The following is a 27,590-nucleotide window of genomic DNA, read 5'->3' on the forward strand; positions in this document are numbered from 1 at the left end:
TATAATGAACACCTCAATTTACAAATCGTTTCAAATAAGATCATGTACCGGAGTTGCATCAGTTTGACCGCCAAGTCGTTTCTTAAAAAGCCTCATCTTTGCTTTTGTGGTTACATACACCTTTTTCCACGACTTTGAAGCTGGGTTTGAAACACGAAACTACATCATAAACAAAATACCTTCGGTTGGCATTTGGAATTTGGCATCTGGCATTTGGGACTTCTTCAGCGAAGCACTTCAAGACTAATAATTGTTTTTCTTACATTTTCCCTCTCCGTCTCACACCTCTATCTCACTCACCCATCCAAAATATTATTCTTTGGCATCACATGTTCCCACTTTTCTCGTCGAATCACATCATGGCTCTCCTACGTACCAAGAAACGTTGGTCTTTAATTCAATGTTCCCAAGGAAAAGAAGTTTGGAATGGGTAGTGGGGGACACTTTTTACGATGTATAGCTTTTTGACCCGTTCTCTTTATTTTTCCATCTTACTTCTTTGGAGCGAGCGGAGTGTTACGTCTTTTTTTTCAGTGACACTGTAGCAATGGCGAATTGGGAGTGTGGTGTGTGTTCGTTTTTTTCCTCCTTGTCTGCGTGTTGTGGTGAGAGGGTTGCTACATTAGATGCATATGGGGAAGTTGATGGGGTGGATTGAGAGATGGGATGGGAGGAGATTCCTTTTCTTGTATGTTCTGATGGATGGAATGGATGGGCTGCATGTCATCACTCTTTTCATCTTATTTCAGTAGCAACGAATGAGAGAAAAATGTGTATGTGGAAAGAAAAGTAATGGGGTCTGTTTTTTTTCTTCTCTTTTTTTTCTGAACCGTGCGAAACAAAAGGGGTTGAATCTCATATCAGCATCAGGCAAATCAATCAATCAATCAAATCAAATCACAATTAAAACAGAGAGATGGGTTAGCAGAGTAGATGGAACAAAAATGATAATTTAATGGAAGTTGTTGATAATGGGATCTTGGATCTTTTGGTGTGTAGATTTGGTAGATTTGTAGATGAAGGTGAAGGTGTGAATGTATTGTAATGTTGTATGTTGTATGTTATGTATGTGTGTATACGTATGTGTATATATGTATATATATGTTGTATATTATAGATATATGTGTTATTTGCTATAAAGAATATATAGGTGAACAGATAGATAAATGAATAGATATATATATAAATGAATAAATAAATAGATATAGATATAGATATAGATATAGATATAGATATAGATATAGATATAGATATAGATATAGATATAGATATAGATATAGATATAGATATAGATATAGATATAGATAAATCGGATACCCCACTTTCGGGCCACCCCTCTTTTAGGCTATTTTAAAAAAGCTTATTACAAGAAGGGACCTCTCTTATTTATTCTTTAATAATTTTATAACACTTGAATCAATTAATTTAAAATTTTGATATATTATTATTTACATCATACCTAAGACATATACCAAAATTGATATTAATTTAATTTTATGTATAATAATAAATAAATATTCAATTTAATAAACTATTTTGGATTATAGGATTTCAAGAATTACTTTTCAAAACTATATAAATAGTTATTTATCTTATAAAAAAGGTATATAATATATGTAAAAAATAGTTTCGATGTAAAAAAAACGATTGGTAGATTAAATATTAGTTTAAAAGTCTTTAAGTATTAGTTCTACATATTAACAAATTCGGAAAATTAGGGAATACCTCCTCAATATTAAAAGAAATGATTTTATACTTGAAAAACGATGAATTACAAACTTTCTTTAAAGAAATCCAGAGATTAGGACTAAAAGACAAGTTAGGATTAATTCAGTATATATCAAAAATACAATTGTTGATACTATTAATCAATAATTCCCAAAGTTGAATTTACTCTCAATTTGTTATATTAAGTTTCAGCATTAATATAATATAAATAAAGCAGACATATAAAAAGGTTAGGGACTAAATGGATTAGTTCTAGAAAGCTTAGAATATCGTTTTATTTAGAAAAAGGAGTTTAGTTCTAAAGCTTGGATATCACTTATAGAGTACATCTCAGCCATAGGAAGAGCTTTTGATTCTCTTATCATATTAAAGAGAAAATCAGTACAACAATAATAGTTTTTGGTTGATTTAAAGTCCTATAAAAGGTAGTATTTTATTGTTATAGATAATAAATGGATTACAAATAATACTGTTCTAGAATAACTTAAAAAGGTTTTTATACCTCAAACAGTCTTCTCTTTATTGGATAAACCAAGACTTCTTATATTAAACAAGCATGGAAATCATAAAACTACTGAATTTATATATAAATGCTTTAAGTATAATATACACCTTTTATTCCTTTCACCACATACATCACACATTCTACAGCCTCTTGATTTATTCGTATTTTTACCTTTCAAAAAAGTATACAGATATTATCTTAATAAATTAGTCTTTTTATCGAATTCTAAAGCAATTAGAAAGATTAATTTTCTTATATACTATCAGAAAGCACAACTAAATAGTTTAATAGAATATAATATATTATTTAAATAAAAAGCTTCAGATTTATAGCCTCTAAATTATATTAAGCCTATTATATCCAGATTGTTGTTTGAAAATAATAATAAGAAAATTACAAATTAGAATTTATATTTTGATAATAATCCTATACATCAATGAAATAGGGAATCCGCAATTTCAACTTTTAAAACACTTCGAAAAACTTATAATTTGAAATCATATTCATATATATTCCTTCGAAGTGAAGAAATCAATCTTTATATTCACCACCAATTTTTTAGGAAAATTATTAAGAGATTCGATACTAAGAACTATAAAATTCTACAGTCTAAACATTGAATAAAACAATTGGAACATTAATTAAAACAAATCGTTTTTAAAAAGAAATACAAGATAAAAATTAGTTTAAATTCGAAGTTTTCTAAAATTAAAGAGATTAGGAAGGCACAAATTGCAGCAGGAGATTGTAAAATTGATATAGGAGATGTTAATAATGATAATGAAAGTATAGCCTTAAGTATTTATTATAATACTGAATAGTTGTTGAATAAATAATGTTTTAAAACTATATAATATGAATTTTTAAGGTGGTCCAAAAGAGGGGTGGCCCGAAAGTAGGGTAATCGACTTATAGATATAGATATAGATATATAAATAAATATAAATAAATATAAATAAATATAAATAAATATAAATAAATATAAATAAATATAAATAAATATAAATAAATATAAATAAATATAAATAAATATAAATAAATATAAATAAATATAAATAAATATAAATAAATATAAATAAATATAAATAAAAATAAATAAATATAAATAAATATATAAATACTTAGATTTATCAAATAGATATATAGATATCTAGATGAATATAGATAATAAATAAACAATAGATATAAATAAATAAATGAATGAATACTTAAATAGATAAATACTTAGATCTATAGATCTATAATATAGTTATCTATCTACGTAGTAATATAGTAATCCAGTAAGTAATCTAGCGATTTAAAAATTTGAAGAATAGTTAAACCTCAGGAAGATGTGATTTTGGGAGATAAATTGCTAAGGAGATAGGTAGCTTGAGGGGTAGGTATTTTCTTTGGTGTCGGTATTGGTATTGGTATTGGTATGGCTGTTAGTGTTAATGTTTCCTGACTGGTTACCTACCTACCTAGCTACATGTAAGATCTTACCATGCATGTATGATCATAAAAGGAAAGCTTATGACGTGTTGTAAGTTCTTTTGGGGTCTGGGGGATTATGGTTTGAGAGGAGAAGAAAACACAGAAAAGGTAGGAGAAGGAAGGAAGGAAAGTTTCATGTAATTCTTGAAATGCGTAGTAGTGCGTTGCAGCGCAATCCTCATCTCATCCCGTCTCATCTCATTTTGGGTCGAATCAACCAACTACACTAACATACATTGTAGGTAACATAATGAGAGAAAATCGTTAGTCTCTTCTTCATTATTACACTTTCTCCTCTCCATTCTCCTCTTCGCATCGCTTTCTCTGTTCCTCTCTATATTCTTCCCCCTTCTCTCCCACAAATGACAATTGATGAATCGAAACATAATCACAGAAAAAGGACATCTAAGTCAATTTCTGCTTGATGAAGAAGGATCGCAGATGCGAAAGTTGCCATGCGCAAGTGATTCCCAAGACGACGAGTTGGATTAGTGTCCAGCGGACGACACGCGCGTTGGTAGATTCGGATTGGTCGCGGAATTCGGCTTCACGTTCCTGAGAAGGGGTTAGTTTGGGGGTTTGAAAATTGGGGATTTGGAATTGGAGGTTGGGGGTTTAGAATTGGAATTGGGGGTTTGAGGTTGGAATCGGGGTAGGAGAGGGGGGACTTTGGGGGTACATGGGAAATGAGGAAGAGCATAATAGATGAATGTATAAAGGACAAATAAACATCAGCACTTACCCGTTGGAAAACCTGTTCCCTTCTAATATCCTGCAATCTGCCATTCAAATCCTTAACCTTTTGCACAATATCATTGATTTTTCCCTTATCGTCACTTTCAATTTGACTCGTCTCACCAATTGCCATATCGAGAGTCAATTTGATACCGCCATTTGAATGTAATGCGCTGAGCCAATTGCTAGAGCCAGAGGTGGAGGAGGGAGTAAAGCAGATTTTGTGGTCGCCAGAATCGGCGGCTGTGAAGGTGAAACGACCTGAAGATGAACCGGTTTGGAAGACTACTCTGTGGTCGTTATCGAAGACTTCCTAATGGGGAGAGGTTAGTAGGTTGTTGGTATACTTAGGTAGGATGTGCAGATATAGAATGTAGATGGACTCGAGGAGATGGGGCAAAGGGGGGAGAGGAGTAAATACATACATCTACAGAAATAAAAATGTTTAATCCATCATGTTTACTCCATTGTCTTGTATTTTCATCGTATTCCTCAGCGGTATAATGACCTACTACCAATGTATCTTTGGGTAATTCCTCGAAGAAACATTTGGGTGCTGAGCCGTCGATATAAAAGTAGAGGGATTGAACTGGGGCAAGGAGGACGGAGATAGCGGCCCCAATGAGGGGGAGAGATGTGCGCATTTTCGATTACCGGGAGTTATATGCGTATTGTGAGGGTTGAAGTAGTGAGCTTGCGAGGATGATATGATTGAGCTTGTTCAAGGCTTATTAGGTATATTCAAATGGATTGATCGAACACGTTCGCGACTTCTTGGACAGGGATATGCTGATTCACGTGCTGATAAGTTAGCGGTTGATAGCGGTTTAATGGTTGGGTTTTGGGGATATTTCGCGATCGCAATATTTCGTAGAAACATTGAACTATCTTTCGACAATCAATTCATCTTCTTCCCCTCTAATAATTCATCGACAGACACGTTACATTTGGATCTTCTTTAAGGTGTCATTTTGTTTCACGATACGATTCCAACGAAATAACAGGATAGAAATTCCACTCACGCACCACAAAACTACGTAATTAATTCAAAATGACATCCCACGATGTTCGCGATATGCTGGATCTCCCCTCAAGCTCCTCGGCCCCTCGACCCAAAAAAGTAAAAACAGTTGTCCAAAAACCGAAGTTGGGAGGTCTGGCAAGAGAAGTTCAAAATCTGGGGGGAGATAACCCCATTGCGATTGTACCAGAGGAAGCGGTCTTCAAGAAGAAGAGATTTGGAAGTCGAAAACCGGCGACGAAATGGGAAGCGAGGAGTTTTAGAAACAGCGCGAGGAATGGGGATGGTTTGGTGCTAAAGCATTGGAGGAAGGTTGAGGGGAGGGAGAAGGAAAAGCAGAGGGAGAAGGATGCGGAGGGGGATACGGAAATGGGGGAGGATGGGGAGAAGGGAAAGGAAAGAGAAGAGGAAATGATTGAGGACTCGACTTTTGCAAAGTATAATGTGAAGGTACAGGTACCGACTTATACCGACGAACAATACAAGGAAATTCTGCAGAGTGAGAATTGGTCGAGAGAAGAAACGGATTATTTGATGAGAACGGTTCAGGAATACGATTTACGATGGCCGGTCATATGGGATCGATACGAATATGTACCTCAAGACATCCCGGAAGACATCATGGAAGGAGCGATAGCTAGACGAGAAAGGACTATGGAAGACTTGAAAGTAAGATATTATACAATAGGTGCGGCTATGATGGCATTAAAGAAACCTTTACATCAAATGAATACCACGGAATTCGATTTACATCAAAAGATGTTGAATTTCGATCCTGTACAAGAGACTCGGAGGAAAGATTTCCTGGAAGGCGTTTTCACACGTACGAAGGAAGAAGCTCGAGAAGAAGAAAGTCTTATGGTGGAACTCAAACGTATTTTGGCTCGCTCGGAGAAATTCATGGAGGAACGAAGAGAACTTTACGCCAGACTCGATGCTCCTGCAAGTAGTTCTAATATTAGTGCTTTCATCACTAGTCAAGGTTTACATCAACTCTGTCAACAACTTCTCACCCAGGATAAAAGTAAGAAAAGAAAACCTATTCAAGAAGGTCAAACCCCTGGTGGTGCAACTCCCGTCGGTGGTAATACGCCCGGTGGATATGATGCAAGACGAGATTCCAATGTTCGAGAATCCATCTCAGCACCATCAGGCAACGCTGGTAATGCTTCAGCAGTGGGTAATAAAAAAGGAAGCATATCGTCTATTCAAACACCATCAGATCGCCGCAGACTCACAGAAGAAGAAGAAAAAGTTTACGGTGTTTCGCATCATGATCGTTTACAAGGAGGTCCATATTTCCGTGGTGAAAAACTTATTAGACCACTCACATCGAAGAGTGCAATTCAACAAGGTCGTATCAAAAATATGTTGGTTGAATTGGGCATTCCTGAGAAACCCATTATGGGCACGGCAGATGTCGCTCACGGTTACGATGAATTGTTCAAGAGTATTGGGATTTTGTTGGATAGTAAGAAGGTGGCTGAGAAGTTACAAACTGAAATTGATGTGTTGAAGGCGCAATTGGAGGAAAAGAAGAGGAGGAGAAGAATGAGTGGGTTGTCGGCTGCTGGAGGATTGGATGGTACCGAGGATGAGAAGGAGGAGACGAAGAATAAAAATGATGGGAATGGAGAAGGTGGAAGTGAAGAGCCAGGAGCAGCAGCTGTAGTGCAAAGTACAGAGAGTGGAGAGAATGGAGCGGAAAATGAACGGGAAGGTGGTGATGGCGCGCAGGGTAACGGTGAGAATAATGGCACTGAGAACGCTGATGCAAATACGGCGGCTGCGCCTAAAAGAAGCGCGAGCGTGATGAGTACGGGGACTGATAAGAGTTCGAAGAGGCAGAAGAAATAAGATGTAGTTGTAGAGAGAGTATGAATACTTTACAGGGTTAGGTGGCTACTCTGGTGGAAGAGGAGAGCAGAGGAAGAGGAGAGGAAGACGCTTCGCTTCTTACTTGTATAGATTAGTGTGGTAGTACTTTACTAGAAACTCATAAATGTTATGGTTTGCTCAAGTGCATTTCACTTCTTGTAAGTTGAGTTCAGGTGAAGTGAGATATGAAGTTTCAGAGTTGAAATGTGTATGTAAGATTACCATCTATAATTCCTTTCTTTTCTTTCTCATACTTTTCTCATGTTTTCTTCACTCCTCTCTTTTCAGAAAGTCATACATAATACTTGAATTTAGAGAGTATGACTGGGTATATCATGTACATTCATCTGATAAGTATCAGTAGCAGTACTCGCTTCATGTCTATTAGCTACTCTTTGTATCTGCATCATACACCACATACCACAATCATAAAATTATTCCTTGCAACACGAGTGGGGTGGTTAGTTGTTCGATTGCAAAGTTATTCAGTTGCTAAGTGAAGTGATGGATGGTATAGATGATGATATTAGGTATTGGAGATTAATACTCACAGGAGTGAGGATGTGAGGGAGTATGGAAATAAGGGTGATGACTATCTAGGTAGATTGCGCTTTTGTGTGATTAATTTGATTATTTGGGGGGTTAATGTGTTGTGCTGTGTCTTGCTGGTTGTTGGGACTGGGTATGAGGGAGGGAGTTAGGACAAGTGTGAGATAATTTGAGAAAGACGGAAATAGGAAAGTTGGAAATGGATACAGAGGGTGTGTTGTTTGATGTGATGCATTGGTGAGTGGAATAGTTGATTAAGGATGAAGAATTGTGAATAGAGAGGAGAGGAGCTTGATGGTGTATGGTAGAGATTTAAGGGGCGATTCGACGGATGGAGATGAGGGAGTTTGGGGTTGGGGATGTGGATGTTGAGTTGGAGATTGTGATTGGAGGATTCATGGTGTGTTTGCTGAAATGGAAAATCAGGTGAAGAAGTTTGTGGATTTTGTGATTGGTGTTGGGGAAGATGTGTTGTAGATTTCGGATGGCATGCTTCCTGACTAGAGGGCTACCCTTAGCATGAAGAGAGATGTAGAAACCACATACTGCGCCCGCCATCGTCGCAATGGAATTGTGATGATCAGAATCTGTATCGCCACACTGAGCGTCTCCGATATCGTTACAGGAAAGAATTTTGATCTCGCCCTGTGTTTCCTGTTAGATTGGTTATTGACATGTCGTGGGAGTTTTATGGCCAACGTCACATATCAACATCTGAACCCCAGTAAATATAAACACATCTCTTCTTTTTCTGGCGTGTTGAATGTACCGCGAAATACAAAGTTAGGAATCCAGCTCTTTGTACAGGTTTGACCGGTGCTATTCTCAATAATTAGCTCGGCAACTGTTCGAGCTGAAGCGAGATGAAGTGGGTAAAGGAAAGGGGGGGGGGCTTGCATGGATGGAGAGCAAAGATGTTGTATGAAAAGGCGAGAGGGATTGCTGATATATGGATTTCTCCAATGAGTGGTTAGTTGGGTTTGAAGTAGAGCAAAGTGGGCTCTTAGAGAATGAATAGGAGAGTAGGTGACAAGATAGTAGTCAATTCATTCCCATGTCTAGAGGTAATAGCGCTTTCTTGCAACCTCAATTTCGTGTCTAATTTCAATATTAGTAAATTGGTAATTTCAATAGTAGACTAGTATCGTTGATCTAGTTGCAATGCACTGTAGCAATGAAGTCACTGTTTCTGGAACCAATTTCGATATTCTGTGACTATAAGTTCAAGACTTAACATCGAAATGACGTTCAAGGTTTAACCTCAATCTTAATGTTAATATATTCGTCTATCAATTGATGGAGAATAAGGGTGTGCGGTGGAGAAGGGGGGAATTTACTGTGTATTGGGGAAATCTTGATACCTTGTCCGAATCCTTCCTAGATACATGTAGTAATAATTATTCGGACCAAGAATGTATATAGATGGAGGGCTCGGAATGTTGTTTGACCGAATGTCGTTTCAATCGACCAATCAAATGTCTACCCCGATCGGCTGAGAGATGGAACAAAGCAAGGCAAGAATGCATCATCGATATCGTTATCAACCATTCTCTGGAAGCGACATCACATCACGAAACCCGTTTTTTTAAGTCTTCAGATAAGACTTGTTTGGTCTGAAAAAACGAATTCTTCATTAACAGGATCGAATTCAGACGTGACTGTTGCGAAGGAAGGGATATCAACGTCATGCCATGCTGACACCCTTGTTTACCACCACAACAAAGCAAACCACTGCCACCAAATTGGCCAAGATTAAGCAAAAGATCACGTCATAAAATTTCTGTTCTACTCCTCACAAAATGTCTCTACCACGAATTCTTCTAACCCTCATCGTGAAAACAATCCGTTTCCTCGCCAATACCTTCGCGCCCATTATCCTCCGCTACATCTATCGCACACCTCCCCACCCTGCGACCTACACTCTCCGTATCCACACTACACTCCTCCCCGCCTCTCCCGGAACCCTCACTCTCCACATATACCAACCTCACGGCCACCAAATCTCAAAGACCGATCCCCTGCCATGTATTCTCAATTTTCACGGCGGAGGTTTCGTGATCGGGAATCCCACGGATGATTCGCTTTGGTGTCATACTGTCTCGACATTACAAAATTGCATTGTGATATCTGCATCATATCGATTGGCTCCCGAATATCCCTTTCCCACAGGACCTTATGATGCATGTGATGCCCTTCTTTATGTATTTTCTCATGCTGAAGAATTGGGTATTGATGCCGAAAACATTGTCTTGAGCGGATTTAGTGCCGGAGGAAGTTTATGTTTTGGCATTCCTTTATTGTTGGAAGACTTGAAGGACAGAGGGGTCGTGAAGGATAGAAACTGGAATGTCAAGGGTATCATGGCATGGTATCCAGGATTCGATAGCACGATATCTCGTTCTGAAAAGAAAATGAGGATGAAGGATCCAAGTCTTTCATTGCCATCTTGGCTCACGAGTATTTTTGATCAGTCGTACAAACCTGAGTATTTGAATATTGATCGGAGGCATAAATTACTTTCCGCGGGAATCCAAAGCAAAGAGGTGCTGGAAAAAGGGTTACCGAGGAAAATGAGAATTGTTACTTGTGAACATGATATGCTGTGTAGGGAAGCGGAGGACTTTGTAGAGAGATTGAAGGGTTGGGGTTGGGAAGTGGATTTGGAGTGTGTAATGGGTGTGAGGCATGGATGGGACAAATTTCCGCGTGCAAAACCTGACCCGAGGGAGTTTTATGGAAGGGCTGGGGAGTGGCTGAGGAAAGAAGTTTGGGGTGGGGATGAGGAGAGTGGTTATTGAATTTCTGTGGTGGTGGCGAAGAATACGATGAGAAGTGTGTCTAATGGTTGTGCCTGACAATCTCAAATGTGCAAGTGTCTAAACCAGATATCAATCGTACACCATAGAAGCTGTTTTGTGTGCAACTGGTTTTGTTTGGCCCCAGATGCTTGAAGGTTAGGTTCACCATTGAGCCGTGAATTCGACATGAGATACAGCTGTATTTAGAATTCGTCACCTAGTGTATGAGGATCTTCATTAACTAGCTACCTCAGCTACACCATGGAAGCATGCTTGACTATTCTAGCTAATCACTACTCGTAGATTTTTGCAAACAAAGAACCTGGCCAAGAAATACCAAATACAACCTCTATTATCACGTTGTGTTCTAGTGTTACGAAGTTATTTTTTTGAAAGAAGAAACTTTATCTAAAAAGAAATTCTAGGCTTTGAACGAGAGGAGAGTGAAGTGGCCGTAATGTTGTAATGGTGGTACCCTTGATTGGAGTACAATGTGTGCTTTGGGGAAGGGATGGCGAAGACGAAGCGAGGGGTTTTGGACAGGTTATAGGGAAGTGACAAAATAGCAGGGGATATTCTATTGACAGAATATCCCACGGCGTCATCGACCGACGTAGCCGCAGCTTGCATAAACCTCACACGACACATGCAATGTGCACATGGAGTGAAGATCCCGTTTTCTCGAATCGATAGAATCCTCTTTTTGTTGATGGCTGGCATCAGAAACTCTTCAAATATCCCGTAATTCAGTATTTCTTCACATAACCTCGCCTCACTTTCCTCAGTTGTATCTTACTCCCTCCAGCCTAGCATGATGCATATGGAAGAGAAAAGTATGTCACGTGAGATGGCGCCTGGGCACTTTCGTCAGTCAGCCTATAAATTCGACTACTATGATGCTTCATCCCTTCTGGTACTTCGATGACCGCATACACTGGGAATGAATCTCAAAAACTCCTAAATTCATCACACATGCGGGATTTTACTTTACGGGAGGAACACTATTTAACGATGATGAATGATGCTTTGATGGGCGATTGATGGAAGGTACAAGAGTTAACAGAAATTTTTCTGAAGCACACTCTCCCGGAAGAATGCAATGTAACATCGAAAGAATGGTATGATCAAGAAGGCCAACATTGAGGCTCTTGTTATCAGCTGCTTCGATCAAACGTTGTTTGGGGGTTTGTTATGCCCGAATGCTTTTTAAATCTCCAGCCACGTAATCGGTGAGCTGATTGGGTCAACAGCCTTGATATCTTTTCCCAGGCCTTGGATTCTATTGGCATACAACTCAGTATAATGATGATAAGATGCTCACCACTTGAAGCAGAGAGCCTTGGTCGAGTATATCTCTACCGCAAGACGGGAACTTGCTTCCACGCTGACAGGATGTTACAGGTTCTTGAAAGTTTTTGCAGAGAAACCAAGCGGCGAAAGCTGTATCTCTAAATCGGAAAATTTTCTAGCCAGGTCGATAGTAGACTGCCCTCACACGGGGTCTCTCAGTTCCATTTATTCAGGGGCGCGATATATCAGGGAACTGGGTCGAGGTTAACAAGCTGACATGCAAGTCAGTGCCACGTTCTCAAGTTGACCGGTACTGTTTCTTGAATCCAGATGTTCAGAGGAATAATTAGCCTTCTACAAAAGTGTTATGTAGGACCTAAGGGGTAGTTAACCAGCAAACCCGTGTTTATGCACTACCAGGCTGAATCTGCAGTTATTGTAGTATATCGTGTAGCCGGCCGTCTGGGCTCGAATCCTACATACATCGTATCGCAAATCCAAACAGTCTCTTAAAGATAGCGAGGACTGGAAATGGCACTTTCGATAGCATACTTGATTGTGTTCTCTTTAGTTTCAACTTCTCCTTTCAATTCGATCTACGATTCTTTCACAAACTACAATGGCCGCGTTGACGTATGAATCCTCTGATTACCGAGGTAAGTTAGCGTTGTCTCAGTTTGTATTTTGAGAACATGCTAATGAGAATGTCATGTTAAAGCACAAAGTGCAAGAAGAGAGTCCGAACCAGCTGCAATTACAGGACAGTTGCCGGTAACTTCGATTGACCTTGGTGACGAAATATTGAAAGTTCTGAAAAACAACCCTATTGGATTATCTCCAGAAGGGACTTACCTTCCAGACGAGGAATACGATAGACTATTGAGGAAAGACAGGATACAAGCTGTACTTGGTGGTGGCCGCGAGGTTTTCACCCTGGTCGAATACATTACAAGCAGCGCGAAAAAGACATTTGCGACATTGCTGCAGGTATTTTCTAATTGGGAAGATCGTCGCGATGTCATGGCCTCCCTAATGGAGAAAGAATTCAACGACACGCTCTTAGAATCCTACGAACTTAGCACGTCATACTTTCAACATAGGTTGTGGAACGAGAGAACAATTGACGATTTCAAAAATAAACGGCTGTCATTTATCATCCCCACGTTTGATATCAATGTATTCAAATATGAATTCGATAAAAAGCAAATTCTTCCGTTCACGGTTCTTGACGAAGCAAATACTCCGCCAAGAAGCGGCCACTTCAGCGAAGTCGAATGTGTGAAAATGTTGACTAGTAAGCAAAATAAAGTCAACGCTCCTGACAAGACAATGAGGGTCGCTTTGAAGAAGTTGAAAAAAATTGGCGACCCTGGCTATAACATTCATAAAGAATGGGAGCGTGAGGCAAGAGCTCACCAACAGCTAAATTGTTCAAGTCCAAACCTCATTCAAGCTTTTGCTGCCTACCGCCAAATTGCGACAAATAGACAGCTCGACGAATACTATCTTGTCCTTGAATGGGCCAATGGCGGAAGCCTCTTTGACTTCTGGGAAAACAACCCTGAGCCACAAGTGGATTGTCCCGACGTTGGCAAGGTTCGGCGAAGGGTCAAAGAGGTGGCGGAGCAGCTACATGGACTAGCGCAGGCTCTCGAGGCAATGCATTCTACTAGTGCCCGCACCCCTGGAAATAGCAGAAAGAATTCCACATCAAACTCGCCTAGACTCCTATCAGAGAATACTGCAACCTGGGAGGAGGATACTTTTGATAACGGTAGACCATTTGTGGATAGCTCTTCTTTGCCTACGTTCAATTTCGACTCCGAGGAAAACAGCGACAGCAATGCAAAAATACCAAGCATCTTGGTTTCTTCTGACCCTGCAAGTTTAAAAGCAACCGAAAATTCTGACTCGCTGAATTGGCGTCATGGGGATATCAAACCGGAGAATATATTACGTTTTACCACCGGCCAGAAAGATGATGAATTAGGGGTCCTAAAGCTCGCAGATCTGGGAAGAGCTCAACAGCATCAATTTGTGACAAGCATGAGACATACTAAGGAGAAGGAACTTTGGAGAACACGATGGTACGAACCACCAGACCTTGAGAAGAAGAATCATGAGGAGGCTGAAGGCAAAATTTCACGCCTATTCGATATTTGGTCCATGGGATGTGTAATTTTTGAAGCCGTATTGTGGTTGCTATATGGACACGAGTCTCATAATGTCTTCTTGCGAGCCAATGGATTTCCCACAGGAGAGAAAGGTGCGACACCATATTGGCGAAAAAGAAGAGATGGAAGCTACGAATTGACGGAAGCTCTTACAGAGTGGATGAACCATATATTAGAGCACGACTTAGAACGCGATGGTGTTATCGGTGATCTGATAAGATTGACGAGAGATAGATTGCTCAAGATCAAACTGCCTCCAAACTCTGACCTCTACGCCAAAGGCTTCCGTACAAACGCAAAAGATCTAAAGGAACAGCTTGAAAATATTCTTAAAAGCGCTGGAAATAAGAATTATTTGTTCAGTGGGGGGGGATCGGACAAGCATGTCTCTACTCAATCTTACAAATTCAGCCACAAAAAAAACATTACAATCTACAAGTGGTTCGTTATTGTCGGCTGAAGATGCAAGGGGAGTAAATGTTCCTATTGTTAAAGGACGGAGAACTGAGATAGCTCATCGGCGTGAGTATACCAGCAACATAAAAGACCAGTGGAAGACTACTCCTGAAGATCCTTCATTTGTTGAGTCGATATTAAAGGGCCGGAAATTCGGTTGTGACGAACCCGAATTGTGTACAGACTGCAATGATATCAACATTTCGTCACTGCATACGGAAACTTCTCACAATATGAATATACTGGAGACCAAATCAATAAAAAATGAGTGCGACCTCTGCGAAGTAATCTATACGGCAGCCAAAGATCACGGCATCAAGAGTCGTGATGGTATCCAGCAGATCTCATTAGTACGATCAGGCGATGATTTCCTTCTGAAAGGAACCAAGCGAAAGTTTCTTCGCCTGATTGGTAAGTATTGAGGTCTCGCGGTTTAGTAATTTTATTTAACAAAAGTATCAGAATCAAGGCAGGATACAACAGCTCCTTTGGCTGCACCGGAGCTAGCTTCACTGACCAGTAGTCGAGACCCCTCTCCTGCGGATCTTGACTCCTTTATGAAACTACCAAGGGCGTGGCTTGAAGAATGTGATGAGAATCACAAAGACATTTGTGCACCCAAGGATACTCATATCCTCCCAACAAGGCTCATCAGTGTCGCAAACCTGAAGAAACCAAAGATCGTAGCGACTGCAGATCTCTCTCAGACTGTTCTTCCGGAAGGTACTCGATACATTGCACTTTCTCATAGGTGGGGGGGTATGCCTTATGAAGCGATGACAACGCAGAATAATCTCGAACAACGCCAGAGGAAAATCCCGATGCACGAGCTACCACTAAGCTTTAGGAACGCCATTGCAATTACGAGCGCACTGGGCTGTACCTATCTGTGGATCGATTCTCTTTGCATCATACAAGGTCCTGGTGGTGATTTTGGTGAGGAGGCAGATAAGATGCAAACAACATTTAACGGTGCGTACTGCGTCTTGGCTGCTTGCAATGCCGAGAGTGCCAAGGTTGGCTTCTTAGAAAATCGAGAATCACGATCAAAATGTGTCAAGATCGGTAATGTCTTTGTCTCGCCAATCACAATCGATTTTGAGCGGGATGTCCTTCAAAGCCCCCTAGCCCGGCGTGGATGGGTTTTACAGGAACGCGCCTTGGCACGCAGAACTATTTACTTTACAGACAATCAGACCTATTGGGAGTGTGGCGAGGGAATTCGTTGCGAAACATTGGTAAAGCTCAAGAAGTGAGCTAGCCTATTCATTAACAAAGTAGACTTGACTAATGCCTTCTCATTAGCGATAAGATAGCTTTCCTCGGTGACCCCAACTTTCCCGACTACACAATCCGACCATCAAGCACCGTCGGGGATCAAATCAAGCTTTTTATTGATTTGTTCCAGAGATATACCAGGCTAGAGTTTTCTCATCCGGAGGACCGTCCTATCGCAATTGATGGACTGATGGAGCGACTCACCATCGCATTCAAGACACGAAGCTTAGCAGGGCTTTTCAAAACATTCTGGGGCTGCTGTTTGCTTTGGCGACGGGCTGACAATACAAGACCGCTGAAAAAGATTCCAACTGGCACAAATCATCGGCGGACACCACCAACTTGGTCATGGATGGCTTTTGATGGCGCAATCACGTTCATCGAGCCTGTTGGCGGTCAAGTTTCTTGGAATGGTGCTGGAGTGAAACTACCATTTGCTAATCTTACCGGCTATCAAACTTCATGGCTTCGAACAAGCTGCCAGAATGATTGTGTGGCTATCCAAGCCAAAGTGTTTGACTTCAACATACCTGCAAACGCTAGCAGAAGTGAGGCATGTATATATTATGATGACTCAACGATTTGTACAGCTAAATGTGTGATTGTTGGTACTGAAAAATATCATGCAAATGATGCAAGTATGGAGAAACATTACGTCTTGATCGTCAAGCCGCTTTCAGACATCCTCAGTACGATATCTTACGAACGTTGTGGCGTCGGATACATGCTAGGCAAGTATATTCGCTTGGGTGACCCTTCTGTTTATGTGCCAATCGAGTAGTTTCAGTTTATATATAAACCAGGTCGAGGAGGTCTCGAGCACATGGGAGGCTACAAAATTAGAATGTTTTTTTTAATATAGGGTTCTGCAGATCTTATTCAACTGTACACAGCGGCTAAATAATGTATGTGCAATCAAAATTTTCTTGCTATTCACATCTGGATAAACGATGCAGTGTTTAGAAATGTGATTAGATAGCAAATGATTGCAACAGCGATAATCAAGCTCGCACCTAGCCTGACCGATCGTGTTCTTCAAGTGGAGTTAGCTCATGTCAAAACAGGCGAGGTTGATGAGAGAAGTATCCGGCATCTTTTCTCTGGATATGTTGAGGGTATTCGTTCCCGCGACCGTTTCTCAAGTGTATCTCGATTGACATGGAGTCATTTGATATCTTTCTCTGTTATATGTTTTACTCTTGGTGGATTTATATAACTAAATGTAAGTAAGTAAAGCGGAATCCACATTTCACATGATCGAGATCATAAGGGATTCAACGTAGCGATCTGGCTCATTTATATCTCGCAGTCGCCATCATGATTAAACACATATACACGTAATCATAACAGACGCATAAAGGATAATAGATCCAGTTTTCAAATGACTACAAGCAAAGTCCCGCTGATATGCAACTGTATCTCGCAGATACATATCTAATTCTAAAGATGACTCAATATATCTCTTGAAACACTTATCTGTGACTTTACAGCTGTCAAAAAAAGCGTGTATGGGCCGACAAGTAGATAGAGAGTGTAAATGAAATATAACAAAATCTTCTATTCTATCATGCACCCTTATTGATCTACCTTTAAAGAAGCATCACAACACAAAGACATCTTCCTCAAGCAATCAAGCATCTATACATATACCCTACTCTCTCATTTTAACCACCGCAATATGAACTGCAGCAATATAACCCACCCCTACCCCTATTCAAACACCAATGTTACATTCCAAAATTCATCAATTAGGGTACTCTACCCTACTCATTATCTATCCATCTATTCATCTATCTATCATTTATTTATTTATTTAATTTATTTATCTATTTATTATGATTTATTTATTATTTATTTATTTATTTATTTATTTATTTATTTATTTATTTATTTATTTATTATTATTTATTTATTTATTATTATTTATTATTTATTTATTATTATTTATTTATTTTATTTTTATTTATTTATTTATTTATATTATTTATTTATTTTTTATTTATTTATTTATTTTATATTATTTATTTATTTATTTATTTTTTTATTTATTTATTTATTTATTTATTTATTATTTATTTATTTATTTATTTATTTTATTATTTATTTATTTATTATTTTTATTTATTATTTATTTATTTATTTTTATTTATTTATTTATTCATTCTATCCATTCATTATCATTCATTTATTCCCTTCATTCTATCCATTCATCTATCCAGTCATCTATCCTTCATCTCTCCATTCATCTACTCATCCCATCTACCCCTTCATCTTTTTCATCCTAATCCCCATCCTAACTTACTCATCAGTATTACTTCCTAATACAAACATCTCAAAAACAATTAAGAAATATTATATCAACTTATATTCTTCTAATAGTTATATACGTTCTAAGCTATAATTTAGAATTGATAATTTCGAATTTTATAATTTATAAGTTATATTTTATTAATTTATAATTGATAAAGTGATAAGTTATATTTTATAATTGGTAATTTATTAATGTATAATGTAAATTTATAATTTTATAATTTATTTAATTTATAATTTATAATTTATTAATTATACTTTATAATTTATAATTTATAATTCCCGTAACTTATAATGTATTTGCTTAAATATCTAAGTATTTAAGCATTCAAGCATTAAAAAAACTATTTATTTATATATCCATTTTAAAATCTCAAAATCTCAAAATCTCAAAATCTCAAAATCTCAAAATCTCAAAATCGATTCATTATACTTCTTATATCACATTATACATCATATCACACATTACATCACATCACATCACACATTATAAACATCAACATCAACATTACAAATATCAAGATAAATCTCCCCTCTCACCTCCAACTCCCCAATTCCCAACTCCCCAACACAAATCATTACCCAAAAACCCCGAAACCCCAAACAACAAACAAAATTCCTCCTTCCCACAAAAAAACGCATCCATCCCCTCTTTTCCCCCCCTCCCTCCCTCTCATACGAACATCCCACCCACAAAATAATTAACAAAAGTCAGCCGTCAAAACAGCAAAAATCAAAAGATTTCAGAGATGCAACGGGATTAAAGAACAAAGGATTCTAGAGAATAAAATCATAAATGCAAGTAAGTAAATTAAATAAGCTTTCATTCCCATTTCGATTCCACTTATAGCGAAAACGAAGAGAACCAACCGAGTTGATGAATACAATATACTTTTCCCATCCAATGCATTCATGCTTCATGCATACACTCTCTAACCCCTCCCTCCCTATCTTCTCCTCCTCATAATCATCCTACATGTATATCATAAAAGTCCCCCAGCAATCTTCGATCCATGAGCCACGCAAACAATTAATCAAAAAAAAGCAAACAGATAAATAAATAAACAAACAAAACAAGCTAAAACATTCATCCTAGCCTGCTAACCACTCCCTACGCCATAAGCTACCAGAGCAAGCAACTCTTTCCATTCCATTCCGTACACATCTCCATCCCGATCTAAGCCCAAACAATAGTAGCATGAATTGAAAACTCCAAGAAAAATTCCCTAGATACAATTGAAAAGTATGAAATGAAAGATAAATCGAATATTAAAGAGGTAATCCATTAGCTCACCCTTCATAGTGAGACCTTGCAGAATTTCTATTAGCCTTCATGTGGCGGATAAAGACCACGAATAACTCTTGCTGGATTTCCACAAACCACTGTGTAAGGTGGAACATCTCTTGTGACAATTGAGCCCGCTCCCACTGTACTACCCTTCCCGATAGTTCTACCAGGTAAAATTGTTACGCCACCACCAATCCAACAATCCTCTTGAATGATGATTTTCCTTCCCAAATTTGGTCCTCGGGATCCAAGTCTTCTCTTCGGATCAATGTGTAGCGTGGCGGTATAGAGACTAACATTTGGTCCAATATTGCAACGATCACCAATTTTGACCTCGCAAGTATCAAGAATTGTGCAGTTCTTTCCAATCGCAACATCTTGTCCAATGCTAATATTGTATCCATAATCGCAAGTAAATGGAGCTTCGACGACCACATTATCGCCGACTTTACCAACAGGAGTGACAGTCGTAGCTTGGGTGGGAGAAATGACATGATCGCGTGGTTGAAGGATATCACGGAATTGACGAGCTCGTTCTTCGGGCGATACACCATTATTAGGATTTGTGCTATTGTTGAAACGCCAACAAGCTGTATTGCAACGTTCACGCTCAAGAACTAGTTCTTTATCAAATGGGAAGTAATGACGGCCAGCTAACATTTCTTCCTTTTGAGTTCTTTGTCGGCTTGCAGGATGAGAAAGTGCTAGTTGTGCGGCAACTTGGGCGCTGCTATGGGGGCTATCGGGGTGAATCTGATGATTGAGTAGATTTGGAAGAGCCGAAGTAGGCTCACGAGCAGAATGCGGTGTTCCAGTATCCGGCTCTGTTCTTGGCTCTTGCCTGGAAAGATCATGGAGAGGTCCAACGCGCGGGTACTCACTCTTGTAACGATCTGGATGGGCACTATTTGCACTCACAGGAGTGGGCGTTTGTTGGATTCCATAACCTGATGCAGATATTCGATTATTCTCCGGGCTTGTAATGGAAGCACTAGGTAAGGTAGTTGCGCTAGCTTGATCGTCTGCATCTGTGATAGCTCTGCTATGAGGATCTACACGTAAGCTTTGGCCACGATATCCAGGTAATGGTTCCCTTCGAGTTGGAATTCCAGGTTGGTTTCCGTATGGTGATGCCTGCGTGTATGAAGAAGGGCTCTCGTATTCGGTTTTGGATTGTAATGGAACTGGAGTTTGTTTCATTTCGACCTTTGGATAGGAACCTCGTTGTTGATATCCAGAACAGACAAACCCACCACGGAGACAATTGTTACCTATATCAGATGTCAGTAAAATTCGACGAAATATTGTCCGATTAATTTACATTCTGGCCTGGATTCATCGCACTTCTTCTTTCGCCTTCTGCATGTCATACAGCCTGTCTTGGTTCTATTACTGAAATTTCTTTTCCGTTTCTTGAGATCTGATTGTGCAGACAATTCCCGTCTCTCTTGGCTGTAAGCAGATTGCGGATCAGCATATCGATTATCATCCCCAGAAAGTGTACGACGATCGTACTCATGCTGCTGCGCATCCAGATTTTGAGATGCTCTTTGTAATACCTCTCCAATATGCTCATCGGAAGCAACTTGGGGATTCTGAGGATAATGACGACTATGCCATAAGTCATTCGAAGGTGTATCCCGAGCTGAGTCGGTTGCCGACATAAATTGTCTGTACTGTGAATCTGCGCTGTACGTCTCTCTGGAATCTAAATGAGGTTGAGATTTTGCTCGAACACTTCCATCATCTCTGATCCCATCAGATTCAGTAGTCGCCGTGGTTGGTGTCGCTTTTGTTGAATTTGGTAGGGCATGGCTGTGGTATGAATTTGCGGATGATGAACCTTGATCCATTGAACCAGATCTTTTACGTTTGTGAGAATTCTCGTCGGAATAATGATTTGAATTCTGGCTCGTATTCATTTGGCGATCGGGTAAATGAGTACGTTCTCCATTTTTGGAAGAAGACCAGTCTTGATCCTGAGTTGTTGTGATGGTCAATTTCTCATGACCTGGAGGTGAAATTCTAGGTTGTCCATTTGGTCTCTCATCGGAGCCCCTCCTTGCAACACCGTTTCCATTTACTCCAGTGCTAGTAACATTTCCATTTCCATTGGTCGTAGGCGAGGTTTCATTCTGATTTCTACCATTGACTGCTGTGAATCTAGCCGTCGGCGATTCCGCGTGTTTCTCTGTACCTTCTGGAGTCGCCATTTGAACTATATTTTGAGTGATTTCTATTCCTTCTTCACTGCTTGAGTTAACCACCAAAATTTCTCGAGCTAAATTCACAAGCTCCTGGGTTTCAAGAGGACTATTTTCTGTATTCATGGTGTTAGGCGCCATCTTTAAGTTGATTTACCCTATTGCGACAATGAAGGTTTTAGAAACAAAAGAAAAAATATCTCTTCGGCGGTTAAACGTACAGTATTTAAAGTGTTTGATAATGGGAATATTCCAATATGATGAGCTTTCTTGAATAAAATTCGGATGGAGATCACGTTTCTTCCTAAAATAGCAGACGCGCGCTTTCCAATTCAAATGGTAAATCTCGAAAGGTCGATTGATCCAGTTAGCCTTCCATTCGTTGGTTTCCTGCTTCTTTTCTTGAGTAAACTATATTAAAACTCAAATCAAAGGGTTGGAATCGTTGAGCTACTTGTTGCCGGAAAACCACTTTTCAGCAAGACCAAACTCGTGACCTTATCGACGTCGTTCCCCTTGGCCGAGCTGAGATGCGTTGAGAAATGTGGAGACCAGATGATGTGTAAAGACCAAACACCACGAAATCTTTGGATTGATGATGATCGCGATAGTTATTTTGAGAATCATTCACTGTCTCGTCGAAATTAAATTATTTTTGGTGCGGTGAACAGTATACGATATCGACGGGAATCGGTCAGTTTGAATTCGTGATATGCTTTCAGGATTCGGAACGGCCGATTGAATGATTACAATGGATTGTTGTTGACTGAAGGATGTATTGCCCTCCTGATAAGATTGTCGCCCAAGGTGAATTCGGGTCAAATTAGTAGTAAATTCAATCAATTGGTGTGCAAATGATTGGAGTAGGTGATGCTGTCTCTTTTTTTCAGCCAAGGAAATGTAGAAAGAACTCGACTTCATTCACGTGTACTTTGAAGTGATTTTTCTTTCTTGTCTCTCGATGAGATGTAATTTCCAATGAATGAGAGATTGGTCCAGCCGAATCGTGTATGATTATAATGATGATGGTGATGGTGATGATGATTGATTGATTGCTGATTGATGTCTTTGCCTCATGGATGATGGATCGTGTTCCTTGAGCTTGATTGAGAATGGAGAGGTAACACCAAATGATTGTAGAGATGGTTGTTCGTCGGTAACGGTGTAATTAAAACTTCGCCTTCTGCCTTTCACCGTACAAGATCGGAGATGAGGAGACGACAGTTCGTATAGTATGGGATGTTCGTATGGTATGATTTGATTTGGATGGATGGATGTGTGGATGTCGTCAATGGAAATCGTCAAGTTCCTTAAAATAGAAAAATTGAATCGGAAATAGACTTTTGGATACAAATGGCGGGATATTTTTATGGGAATAGATGGCAAAAAGGGTTTCGTCTTTTCTCACGTCCTTCTTTATTTTTTTTTGATGAATCTCTTTGACCCAGTGGAATGGTAACGAAGGGACGCAAAGAATCAAAAGTTATGGCTGTTGGGGTAGTGGGAATATATTGAGCAGCGTCTGTTCTGTACTACAAATCGTCATGGGTTGATTAAAGTGGGCATTTTTAATTGTCTAGTGTCTCTTCTCTCTACCATGTTCCGCGTTTAGCTCGGTAAGATGGAAATCCTCGGCGGTTGGAGATTCAGCTTGGGTGCATGAGTGGTGAGTGGTGAGTGGTGGATGGTGGATGGTGGATGCGAATCGAATGCAAATGAGAGGGGGAAATAGAAGTGGGAGAGAGTGAAAAGAAAAGAGGAAGAAGAAAGGGCAAAGGTGGAGGGGACAGAAAGTACGATTATATATGAAGTCGAGTAATAAGGTTATTTGGTGTAAAGTTTTGAAGTTTTTCAAGATGTGAGATATGAGAGTTGTGAGTTATGAGTTGTGAGTCGAGAGTACTAGGAGGTACCTAGGTAGGCATATCTAGGAGATAATCGTAGAGGCAATACTTGTAGATGTCACCTGAATTGCTGTAGAAGGAAGACACAGTAAATCTCTTTCTCTTTCTCTCCTCTCTCTCTCTCTCTCTCTCTCTCTCTCTCTCTCTCTCTCCCTCTCTCTCTCTCTCTCTCTCCCTCTCTTTCTTTCTCTCCCTCGGACATCCAGCAGGTAACCTCAATTGATTCCAGATGATCTAATAAAAGTACCTACCTACCTAGTATATTGACAAGTACCTCCATTTCAATACTTCTAATCAATACCATCAGAAATTGATTGAAGAACATACATACATACATTGATTGGATTTATAAATACTTTCCTCGGCCCAAACGATGACCCAAATTGAGGTATCATTGATCTGGATTTAAATGTTGTGAATTCGAGCCTCATTCGCCGCCATTAAACACCAAACAATCTCTTTGTTGTCATCAATTCAATTCCATTAGATTATCACCGTTCGGGCGCCAGCACTTTTGATTTCATGCAGGATGATTGTTTGTATTTATTGATTCGAGATATCGTTTTTGTACTTCTTACCCACCATTGCAAACACTGATATTAATCCTCTAGACTACGAATACTACTGCATTCAAATCAAACATCCTATACAACCGACACAACCGACACGGAAAGTTTGGAAGCGTTGCTCGTGGTGACTTGGAAAGTTGACAAGTCGGTAGGTAGAGTAGGCAGTGCAGTGCAGTGCTATTATCAATAGTATCCAATAATCACATTGAATGAGTGAGAGACATTTCCGAATCCACCGACTTGGGAATTTAGATATATTTAGCCTTGTTAGCAAGATGATCCAAGGACGACCTAATATCCGCTGGCACGTCGATGCATTGTTGGGGTGATTCGGAAAGATGGAAAGTTCTTCCCCCCTCCTCCCCCTTCCAATCAATCCAATGACGATGTCGGGTGCCCTAGTCTTCTTGCCCAAGACTAGGACAAAATGCTCAGTGTCGGAGATGGTAAGGCTCAACACGCTCAATGATTGATTAACTTACAATTTATAAAAGATTACAAACAAAGAAAATGATGATACAACAACTAGGACCACTTTGGGCCATTTGCTCTGGATCGGAGTGAGCTGAGCGGCTGCTCGCTTTTGCGCGACGATAAAACCCTTGTGCTGTGCTTCCTATTGGCTGCGTCTCAATCAACCTACTTCGGCGTCTATCTCGATTAGGCAAGGTTGTATTAATTTCGAGGATGCACAAACCCAGTTTGGCAACTGGTCAATGATATTACACAATAAATACACTCACTAGGTAGGTAAACTTCGAACACGTTTCCTAATCAAGTAAAACCTCGTGCAGGATAGCTAGAGTACCTAGTACCTACCTACATACATATTACCTATCTACCGACCTACCCACCCACCCACCTACCTAGGTAACCTTATGATATTCAAAATATATCACGTTGAACCTTGAAAGTAACGATTAACGGTTAACCCCATCAAATTCATCCATCAATTCCTTCATCAAATTTACATTCATCCAAGAACCCCAAGACTCACAGAGCCCCAAGAGGAACGAATCATCGAGGCTGTGTCATGATACATTCGCGTCACGTTGCGTTTTCATCTGTAACGCAGCGACCGACGCAATGTTTCTTCCTCTTTTTCATTGGCAACTCCGGTTCATCTGCTTCATATCCAAGTAATCCTTTAGCGCGTTCGCCAACGTGAGACTTTCGCAAGCCTTAATGGTCGGCCGGCCAAAAAATCAGTCTGACAGACAGGACTTACGGTACTCGATGATAGGATTTAACATTGACCCCCAAAAGAGACCCAAGGAAAACTAAAAGGACTCAAATCACATTTCTTAACTCGACTTGCCTAGCTGGAAATTGTTCTGCCGCAATGTTCAAACCTTGTCACCATAGTCACTAGAGATGTCATTCATTCACCCAAGCCGGGAACGCGCATAAAATCATCTTTTGGCGCACCGCACAATAAAAAAAAAAACGGGGGTGAGATGATCCGGATGGATTACACGAAAGAGACAAGACTTATAATATGTAGGTATGTGCCAATTCGTCGGCACGATTTGATGACTTGCTGACTTTCCCACTCTTACAAGATTATCGGGGCATGTTTTCCCCTCTCTCCCCCCTGAACTTTGTCGCCCGTACATAGTCCCCAGTCCATCCGTCGACTGCGTCTGTATGAAACAAAGGTCCGAAGGGATCATTAACAAGGATGATCGTACAGGAATAAATTGTCAGGATCATCAAGGTCCGTCCGGCGTACCAGGATTAATTGAACTCGACTCTTTCTTCACACCTGCTACATAGTGAAAATTGTAGCCTTAGATAATTCGATAGAGGTCGACCCAAAGTGGGAATGTTCAGGACAGGATACAATATATGAAGGAGTATAGACAGCTTCCAAGAATATCAGGTTCCTTAGAATGTCACAATAATTTGGTAATTCTTCGGTGGCACAAGAGGCACAGAACTCTAAAAAGAGTCTGGAATCGACAATGAGATTGGACCAAGTTCAAAACCAATCGAATTGGTCAGGCAGAGTTGACCCGCTTGAAGCGTTAACATGGACATCATTTTAGGTTACGTTGCCGAGCGTGCGTCTATACGAAGTAACTTTCATTTGCTTGAAGCGCTGAATAGATCCTGGGCAAGAAGGTCTCAGAAACGGCCACACCAGAGTCGATCACAGATAGCGTGCATCAATATCATGTCGTACCTTGTTCCATGGCTTTATTTCTTCAACAAGAAGGTCGAGAGAGGTGGTCGCGCCAACCACAATATACTTTCCAATGTCAGGTGTTCGACAAAAAGAATCCCAAGGTTACTTCGACTTCTTATTAAATGCTGGATCCATGGTTTTGTTTCCGACTCTGATGATGAATTAAGAAGAAATCGCCGCTCGTACCAAGGAAATCAAGGAAAGCCTTATCACTGCCGGTAGATACCGGTCACATACTACTACTGTAACCTCATCATTGTTGGCTTTCCAACGTTGCTCGCCCAATCTGGAGTAAAAGTTTCGCCTAATTGAGAAAGGACACATCATTGTCAAATTATTGCTTCGTATTGACTAACGATTATTTACTTTCGCCCGCATGATTCCGGATATCACTATGCACCAAACACAATCAAAAGAGTATTAGACGCGAACTCGACGAGATTATCAATTTGTGCGCCTTTCGATTTTGATGATACCCGACCGTAAAGTACATCAACTGGGGTTCACCGCTGTTATCCACCCGCTCGAAATTGAGCTGTTACAGTACATCAATTTGTGCCGCAGCAATGGCCAGCAGCAATCATCTCTCCGATCCGACCAGGTGCAAGCAAGATGTGGCGAGACAAGGTAAATAATCATACATACGATCGTTACTCATCTGTTGATCGCTTCTATGGTATCGGTGTACGATTAATTGTTGTCCGATGATATACGAAAGAGTGATTTCGAGGCGACCAACGACGTGGCGTGGTTCGTACCTTCTACGAAATCCTCTTGCATATTCTGGTCCACTTCTTACATCTCGACTCTACATAGCGCTAGGATGGCGAGGATGGCTGAAATTTTTTAATCTTGGGAGGGCGTGTCCTCGTGATTCACCTAAATGCGCTTCCCCGGTTGCTGCAGGTGCATACATCCAAGGCTTCAAGCGACCGGTGCCGCATTGTTTTGTTGCAATAGGACGCACGTTACAATCCTTTAGCCGCCAAGGATGGACAGGAGATTTTCTAATCGTACTACTAGACCAAATCGATTGTGTAAGCACCCTCTTATATAAATCAGTACTAATATCTATTATGCCCCCATGCATTCCGAACTCGATTATCATCTTTCGTCCTTTGAATGGTCTCTATAGGCCGGTGATGGAGTAGGAAACAGGAAAGAGAAATGCCAGACATTGAATTCGAAAGTATCATTGGATACTCAGACCACATCTAGTAGCATCAGAAAGCTGTGTCA

The 27,590-nt window shown here is 39.9% G+C and overlaps 5 protein-coding genes across 5 annotated transcripts; 3 read left to right on the forward strand and 2 right to left on the reverse strand.

Moving 5' to 3' along the window:
* Nucleotides 1-4,114: 4,114 nt before the first annotated feature.
* EAE98_003819 (uncharacterized protein) lies at nt 4,115-5,088 on the reverse strand (the record flags this gene model as incomplete). The annotated part of the gene is made up of 3 exons (XM_038951439.1): nt 4,115-4,264; nt 4,452-4,757; nt 4,870-5,088. 3 exons carry the CDS (start codon nt 5,086-5,088, stop codon nt 4,115-4,117), a joined length of 675 nt encoding a protein of 224 aa, XP_038811912.1.
* A 407-nt stretch (nt 5,089-5,495) lies between these two features.
* Nucleotides 5,496-7,322, forward strand: EAE98_003820 (uncharacterized protein; the record flags this gene model as incomplete). The annotated part of the gene is made up of 1 exon (XM_038951440.1): nt 5,496-7,322. One exon carries the CDS (start codon nt 5,496-5,498, stop codon nt 7,320-7,322), a length of 1,827 nt encoding a protein of 608 aa, XP_038811913.1.
* A 2,369-nt stretch (nt 7,323-9,691) lies between these two features.
* On the forward strand, nt 9,692-10,690 carry EAE98_003821 (uncharacterized protein; the record flags this gene model as incomplete). The annotated part of the gene is made up of 1 exon (XM_038951441.1): nt 9,692-10,690. The coding sequence occupies one exon, from the start codon at nt 9,692-9,694 to the stop codon at nt 10,688-10,690; it is 999 nt and encodes a 332-aa protein (XP_038811914.1).
* Nucleotides 10,691-12,599: 1,909 nt separating this feature from the next.
* EAE98_003822 (uncharacterized protein) lies at nt 12,600-16,669 on the forward strand (the record flags this gene model as incomplete). The annotated part of the gene is made up of 5 exons (XM_038951442.1): nt 12,600-12,636; nt 12,699-14,516; nt 14,566-15,021; nt 15,073-15,862; nt 15,916-16,669. The coding sequence occupies 5 exons, from the start codon at nt 12,600-12,602 to the stop codon at nt 16,667-16,669; spliced, it is 3,855 nt and encodes a 1,284-aa protein (XP_038811915.1).
* Nucleotides 16,670-19,522: 2,853 nt separating this feature from the next.
* Nucleotides 19,523-21,831, reverse strand: EAE98_003823 (uncharacterized protein; the record flags this gene model as incomplete). The annotated part of the gene is made up of 2 exons (XM_038951443.1): nt 19,523-20,757; nt 20,808-21,831. The coding sequence occupies 2 exons, from the start codon at nt 21,829-21,831 to the stop codon at nt 19,523-19,525; spliced, it is 2,259 nt and encodes a 752-aa protein (XP_038811916.1).
* Between the last annotated feature and the right edge of the window lie 5,759 nt (nt 21,832-27,590).

The sequence above is a fragment of the Botrytis deweyae genome (assembly GCF_014898535.1).
Source record: "Botrytis deweyae strain B1 chromosome Unknown BDEW_007, whole genome shotgun sequence".
Taxonomy (NCBI): domain Eukaryota; kingdom Fungi; phylum Ascomycota; class Leotiomycetes; order Helotiales; family Sclerotiniaceae; genus Botrytis; species Botrytis deweyae.